The sequence below is a fragment of the Chaetura pelagica genome, unplaced genomic scaffold (assembly GCF_000747805.2).
Source record: "Chaetura pelagica isolate M959 unplaced genomic scaffold, ChaPel_1.0 scaffold188, whole genome shotgun sequence".
NCBI classification, from domain to species: domain Eukaryota; kingdom Metazoa; phylum Chordata; class Aves; order Apodiformes; family Apodidae; genus Chaetura; species Chaetura pelagica.
In genome coordinates this window covers 1,873,633-1,881,514 of record NW_009954196.1, presented here as the reverse complement: position 1 = coordinate 1,881,514, position 7,882 = coordinate 1,873,633, and the positions used below count along the sequence as shown (strand labels likewise).

Sequence of the window (7,882 nt, the reverse complement as noted above, 5' to 3'; positions counted from 1 at the left end):
GGTCAAGAGAGGTTCTCCTCCCCCTCTATTCTGCATTGGTGAGGCTACATCTGGAGGATTGTGTCCAGTTCTGGGTCCCTCAGTTCAAGAAGGACAGGGAACTGCTTGAAAAAGTCCAGCGCAGAGCTACAAAGATGATGAAGGGAGTGGAACATCTCCCTGATGAGGAAAGGCTGAGGGAGCTGGGTCTCTTTAGCTTGGAGAAAAGGAGACTGAGGGGTGACCTCATCAATGTTTACAAATATGTAAGGGGTGAGTGTCAGGGAGATGGAGTTAGGCTTTTCTCAGTGATGACCAGTGATAGGACAAGGGGTAATGGGTGCAAATTGGAGCATAGGAGGTTCAAGGTGAATATCCGGAAAAAAATTTTTACTGTAAGAGTGACAGAGCACTGGAACAGGCTGCCCAGGGAGGTTGTGGAGTCTCCTTCACTGGAGACATTCAAAACCCACCTGGATGCGTTCCTATGTGATGTACTCTAGGTGACCCTGCTCTGGCAGGGGGGGTTGGACTAGATGATCTTTCGAGGTCACTTCCAACCCCTAGGATTCTATGATTCTATGATACCATTTCCTCTCCTATTGGTCCATACTACTTGCATTTAGCAGTCATGGTCTTTGCATGCTGAACCCACAAAGTTCCTTTGATTTCCCCAGAATATCTGGATGCTAACACAGACATCTTAGTAGAAGTACTGTCCCAGCATTGGCACACCTATACAATCTGGTTTTTCCTGGTTCCTAACGAGGCCAAACAGAAGGAATTCACAAGTGCATAAACAAACTAGAAGGATTTCCAAACAGTCTGTAGCTGTGATTAGTGCAGAGAATCTGCCATGTTCAGGTCTCAGAAGTGTTCCCAGAACTTGGCTAAACTGTTGTTTCTGTCTGGAACAGCTGATTTCACAGCCACAGTAGCATACAGCAGGGCAAGGGTGAATGGTTCAAAGTGAAAACACTCTAGGCAACAATAATTTTGAAAAGGTGACCCCACAATGAAAACTCAAGGCACCTCAAGTCAGGGCTTATAAGAATCATCATCCTACAAAACAAACAGGTGATACACTGTGAAAGTATATGGAATCTGGCCCACAAGAGTGTATGTAAAAGAACAGGACTCAATACAACAGCCCCACAGCAAACAATGTTTCAGAGAGCCATTAAAACACAAAAAAGAGGAAACCAAACACCAGTAGGATGGGAGGAAATAAGTTTTGTTTTTTCTCTTTCCTCCAAGCCAGGAAAAAAACTCTATTGCAGAATCCCATTAGTGAAGTGACAAAAAAGCAGATGATCAGAAAAAGATGCAGCAATACAGTTTCTTCTGAAACACTTATTCTTTGCAAACAGGGGATTGATCAGCCTTTCCACAAGCTGGTCTGCAGGACTTGAAATCGCTGGCAAATATGAACACATAGGGGTGAAGGGAAATAAAACATTTACAAACGCATTATTTTAAAATGGAAAAATGTCTCTCTTCTTTGTTAGTCATAAAATCAATGCAGTTTCTCCATGCTGTGCATCTGAATGAGCATGGGGAACAGAACAATAGTCATTGAAACATGCCAAATTGATTCCACTCCAGATTTTTGTTTCTGCTAACAAAAAATTAGGTGGGGGATGTTTACAAATCTTATTTCCTTGATTTTTGTTGGTTTTGCATTTTCCACAGCAAACAGCATTAGCAGCAGAACTTAATTTTTCAAGTGTCTAGTGAAAGAGAACTAGTCTAGCTTTCTTGGCATGAGAAAGCAGAGTTCAACAGGTGAATAACTGGCATAAATACATCCAAGATACAGATTTTTACATTTTTCAGTGTTAATGGTGTCTAGGTGTTGGAACACTTGGAAAAGTATTCAAGAGCCTGTTTAGATAATGCATCTTTACATACTGAAATTTAAGTTTAATCATAGAATCACAGAATCATCAAGGCTGGAAAAGACCTTCAGGATCATCAAGTCCAACCATCCACCCTACAACCCCAACCACTACATCTGACACAACATCTAGCCATTTTTTTCACACCCTCAGAGATGGCACCTCCACCACCTCCCTGGGCAGTCTGTTCCAACATCTCACCACTCTTCCTGTGAAGAAATTCTTTCTAATATCCAGCCTGAACCACCCCTGGTGAAATTTGACCACATTTATTCTTGTCCTATCAGTAGTCGCTAGGGAGAAGAGGCCAACACGCATCTCACCACAACCTCCTCTCAGGTAGTTGTAGAGAGCAATGAAGTCTTCCCTCAGCCTCCTCTCCCCCAGGTTGAACAACCCCAGCTCCCTCAGCCTCTCCTCATAAGACCTGTTCTCCAGGCCCCTAATCAGCCTAGCTGCCCTTCTCTGCACCCTTCTCCAGCACCTCAATGTCCTTTCTATACTGTGGTACCCAAAACTGCACACAGTGCTCAAGGTACAGCCTCACCAAGGAACAGGATAGGGACAGCATCAACTCCCTGGTCCTGCTGGTGACACTATTTCTGATGCAGGCCAGGATGGTGTTGGCCTTCTTGGCCACCTGGGCATACTAACAGTTCATGTTCAGCCATCCATCAATCATAACCTCTAGGTCCCTCTCTGCTGCACAGCTCTAATACAATAGTAAATATTAGTAACCCTCTCTCTTACCTTTCCAATACTGTAAAATCCACACACAGGCCTAGATTAGAAGCAAATATATGCTTTGGGTATCCTTCAACACATGGGGATCCATGGGACCCACAAGATCGGTGCACAGTTTCCTTGTTGACAATTGCTCTAAAAAGAACTGTGTGCACAACAATTACAGAGTGACTAGTGTATCATTCCCTCTTCATGTCTGCCACTCACTGAGACAGTAAAATAAGTCAGAAGTTTTCCCTGAAAACAACTGTAGTTTTCATTTCAGAGAAGACTTGGTCTGACAAATTCTGACAGTTTCTATGTAAGGAGTTTAGCCTGTTCCAGAACACCAGAGCAGCCTTAAATCACCTTATATCAACATGTAAAAGTCTAGCTTAAAAACTGAGATCCAGATTTAGAGCTTCTGCTCACTAAGCTTACTATGCTGACACACACAGAGGTACCATACTGGTACATCAAACTGTGCAGAAGTTGACTGCTGAGCTGGAGTGTCTTCTAGTTACACTGATTTAACAAGAAAAGCCTAGAAACAGAACTTATGCACATAATCAACCTCTTCCACTTCTTCATTTCAGTCAGCCTTACACATTAAGTAACTCCAATGGACAATTTTTGCAAGGATCTGCAGATTTTCTTCCCTACTTTAGTATTTTTACCTTTGATACCTCCTACTTAAAGTTTACTCCAAAACCACAGTCTTACAAAGTCTCACAAGACATAACAGCAATTCATCACTTAGTCTCACTATTCTTGAATAGAAATCTCCTGTAGCTAGTGAAACAGGAAGCTTATTTTCCCAAGCACCTACTGGCATCATACCATGAACACTCCCAATGAGCCTTAACACCACATTCTCCACTATATACAACCTAGGAGGGAAACAGACTTTTTGTAGAAGGCTAGTTCATTTTGAAAACGTGAAGAGAAAATACTTCTGTGGTTAAAAAAGCCAGTAAAATATAAACATTTTTTCCCTGCTGCTAAGCAAAATCAGTGTAAGTTGTTTGGGCTTAGCACAGCCTCATTGCTTGTTAACAATGTCCAAGTCACTGTTGGACAGGGGGGCATGGGTGTGGAAATCTGCTTTCATAGATTAATTTTTTTATGGTACAAGCCCAAGCCTTAAGCAACTGAAAACACTACGAGACTGTGAGCTGTATAGTGTGTCCATGTATAGATAGCTTTATTCATCCTCCAAGTCTATTGCCCCCACCCCGCCTCCCCAGCTCTTTCAGGTTCATCACTCAGAATGCTAATTGCCTGGGTTTTGTTTAGGACTGGCTGTCTGGCTGTCAAGCCAATTCTATTGCCTTTTTGACAAATGAGCTCTTTTGCCTCCCTGCAAAGCCTGTAAGGAAGGTCACAAGACTGTACAGTGTGTTTCTTTTTCTTTATAGCAAAGTTGTAAAGGGGAGATCAAGCCAACCTGGCAAAAATGAGAAACTAGCCACCAGATCTACACCAAACTGATTTTAGCCAGCAGCAAATGGGACTCCTGTAAAATGTGGATTATTTCTTTACATCCTGCATTTTTTTAGTGACCTGCCATACTATCTTTTTATCTTAAAAATATTCTGTGAAGCAGCAGCAGTATATACAAATTGATGGCTGGGTTATAAAACAACACAGCTGGATTTAAAGCTGCATGATTCAAGACAGAAGCAAACCAAAATCATCCCTACCACCCAATCAGTTTACAGTAGAGAAGTCCATCTGAAGACCCAATCCTGCAAAAAACCTTACAAATCTGTTTACACATTACACAACAGCAGCACCAAGTTCAACTTTGATAAAGACTTGGTTCATTGGGACAGCAGCAGTCTTCACAGAATGGTTGAGGCTGGAAGGAACCTCTGCAGGTCATCTGGACACACAGGCCTGGCTCCCTAGGACCATGTCCAGACTGCTTTTGAGTATCTTCAAAGAGTGAGACTCCACATAATCTCTGGGAAAATTCTGTCAGTGCTTGGTCACCCTCACAGTAAAAAAAAACAAACAACAAACGTTTCTTAACAGTCAGAGGGAACTTCCTGAGTTTCAGTTTGTGCCCACTGCCTCTGTCACTGGGCATCACTGAGAACAGCCTGGCTCCATCCTCTTTGCACTCTCCCTTCAGGTACTTATACACTAAGATTCTCCTGAGTCTGCTCCTCCCTCTGCAGGCTGAACAGCCTTAACTCTCTCATTCCTTCCTTGCAGGAGAGATGCTCCAGTCCCTTAATCATCTAGGCAGCTCTTTCCTGGACTCCCAAGTATGTCAGTGTCTCTGTTGTACTGGAGAGCCTAGAACTGGCACGGGTGTGGCTTCACCAGTGCTGAGCAGAGGGAAAGAATCCCCTCCCTCAAGCTACTGGCAACACTCCTACAACAGCCCAAGACACAGTCTTGGCACGTGAGCATGAAGTGCATGTTCAGCTTGGTGTACACCAGGACCCCCAGGTCCTGGTATGCAAGACCACTTTGCTGTCTTGCAGCATACCATTACAACAGCCAATATCCTAAGGGATAGAAAGCAAGCCTTAGGCAAGAAGTCTAGCTATAGAGGTGCTTTTTAGCTAAGTTACAGATGTCTCAAGTCTTAGGCTTCATCTACTTGGCTTCCACCTACTACAACTCCCTAGCTGCAGCAATAACAAATCTGTCTCGGATAAAACTGATCAGCCCCCTGCTAAGTTGCATAGGGTCTATGAGCAAATATAATCTGATCTTGTTGACTGCAGCTTCTTGCCATTGCCTATCCTCTAGAGAGCTGAGTCAAAGAAAGGTCTCAAATTGGCTTGACACAAGTCCATTTTTCCAAGCAAACTTTTTACAAAACTCAAGTCTCTCATTGCTCAAGAGCTCTGCAGTTCAGCCACTCCTATACTATATTTTGGTTGATACAACCATGAACAGAAACAGTCCACACTAAGCACTGCAGGACACACAGTTAAAGAAGCTAAGGAGAGATGCTAGTTTTGAAGGAAAGACCTGTACTTTGCACAATAAACAGTATTTTATTAATTTATATAGAAAAAATTTACCACATATGTAGGAGCCTCAGCTAATGTATATTAAACTGCTCTAAGTGGTTTTAGTTGATTGTCTTAAAACAACAGTGCATTTTCTCCCACTTTCAGGATCTGTTTTAGATGGTTTTAGATGACTTTTTAACAGATGTCCAAAGCTCAAGTAAAAACATGAACTATGGCTTCTGGCTATTACCAGTTATGATTTGAATGTATTTTTCCTAGGAAGTGGGGGTGCTTTCCCATATAGAAAATATGTAAAACTTAACAAACCATTATGCTACCAGATTACCCTCTAGCTGTAGGACTAGTATGTTTTAGACTTCAAACACTAGACTATAGCTGTTTTCTCTTTACCTGCCTCCTAAAGAGGAATAATTTATGTTACCTAGTGAAATGGTACAAAAGTGTCAAAATCTTTTCTAGCCACTCCAAAATAAAGTTCATCTCTAGGGCTTACACAGATACAAGCCCTGTGAGTATTCATAAAATGAATCTTGTTCTTACATCTTTGCTGAATAAAAAAAACAACACACAGCACCTCTTTCCAAGCCTATTAAAGCCATCCAACATGACTATCATATTCTTTGTAAACATACACATATATATGGGTTTACACAGTGTAATTAATATCCCATGCACATGGCACAGGGAAACTAGAATCTAAGTTAACAACTCACTTCTGAACCAGAAACATTTGTCCTGAATTTTAAGTGGCAAAACTCCAGTGCTTCTAATGTGTTTTGTTCTGCTGCAAGTACTAGTTATTATGCTTAAGTAAACATCCATTTCTAACTTACTCAGTGTTTTCCATTTAAAAGAAAAAACAACATTGTGTAACTGAATGTCATTGCACTATTGTTATCAGAGAGGTTTTATTATTTTCAATCTCTTAAAGAAAAAAATAAAAGGAAACTCTGGCTTTAATTTTAGCTGTCGCCTTTTAACAAGCCAAACTCCTCATCCAGAAACCCCAATATACAAAACAAAACAGTATGCGTTATGTCTTGATATTTCATCTTCTTCCCAACTTCTGCACCAAGCAAGCCAAAAAGTAGACTCTGGTTCACAAATATTTTCTGTTTCCCCAGCCTCCTCTCTTCCCATTTCTACATTGATTTTACAGTCTTATAAGAGTGTTCCAGTGGACAGTTTTATTTGCACATGAAAAAAACAAGTTATTCTGTCTCAGGTTTGTTTTGTTATTCAGGGTTCATCCTGTTTTGGTTTGTTGTTGGGTTTTTTTTGTTTAAGAGGAAGAACAATTAGTATTCTATGTTAAGGCAAACCTGAGGAGGCTTATTTTCAGGAAGCTGCCCTCTGAAACATGTAGGCTGCCTCTTCATTCTTAGGTACACACACAGCTCAGAGTCAGTGCCAATACCACCATCAGTAGAGTATTCTAGTATATGAGCTACAGTTTGACAGTGCATAGATTAAAATGGTGATTTTATGTTCAAGTGTCAGCCATGATTTCTCACCAAGGCATTCTTGGGAAAGATGCCAAGGATCTTCCTCAAGGTGAGCTGAGCCAAGGTTGTATTTGATAGAGAAGCTTGATTTTGTTTTAGTAGCAACTGTGTGCAGATACATAAAATGTGTGGCATATTACTATTCCAATATATCATCAGAAAAAAAGATAAAAAACATGGAGCTTGGTGCTCTATTCAACTTACCTTTTCATTCCATGCCCACAATCCAATCCCAAGAAATGCTATGCCAAGGAACTAAAGGGGGGGGAAAAAAAAAATATCAGAGCAGGAACTATAAATTTATGGATTTGTTTTCTTTTCTAATCATACATATTAATACATCTTCCCTGTTGGATTATCAGTTTTTATCAGGACTGTGAGGGCTTACCAAAAGGTTTAAAATATGTTTGTAGTTGTTTACCACTCAAACACTGTAACTGTAAGAATTTAAATTTGCACAGCTAATTCAGGAACGGCCCACATAAGAATAGTATGTGAAAAGAACATAGCTTTTTCACTATCAAGCAAAGTTCTTTTTGTGTTTGTCAGACTCAAAGCAAACTCTACAGTTAAGCAACACATTATTTTACTCTTGTATTACCACCATCTGCACAAAACAACTGTCCTCAGAGTTCTCTCCCACTGAGAGAAAGTGATTAAAAATAAACCCTAAATACACATGTACTACCAGTTTTAGCAATGCTGTCCAAAGAAACAGAGGAAGATGCTTAAATATAACCTATGATTTGGGGGGGGGGGGGGGGGGGAAGGAATAGAAAAA

The 7,882-nt window shown here is 40.9% G+C and overlaps 1 protein-coding gene across 1 annotated transcript in view; it reads right to left on the bottom strand.

Moving 5' to 3' along the window:
• Positions 1–7,882, bottom strand: part of TSPAN5 (tetraspanin 5) — a 26,598-nt gene that overhangs the window by 17,579 nt on the left and 1,137 nt on the right. The window contains exon 2 of the mRNA XM_010003188.1: positions 7,306–7,356. Coding sequence (XP_010001490.1) covers positions 7,306–7,356 — 51 coding nt within the window. The remainder of the gene's footprint in view (positions 1–7,305; positions 7,357–7,882) is intronic.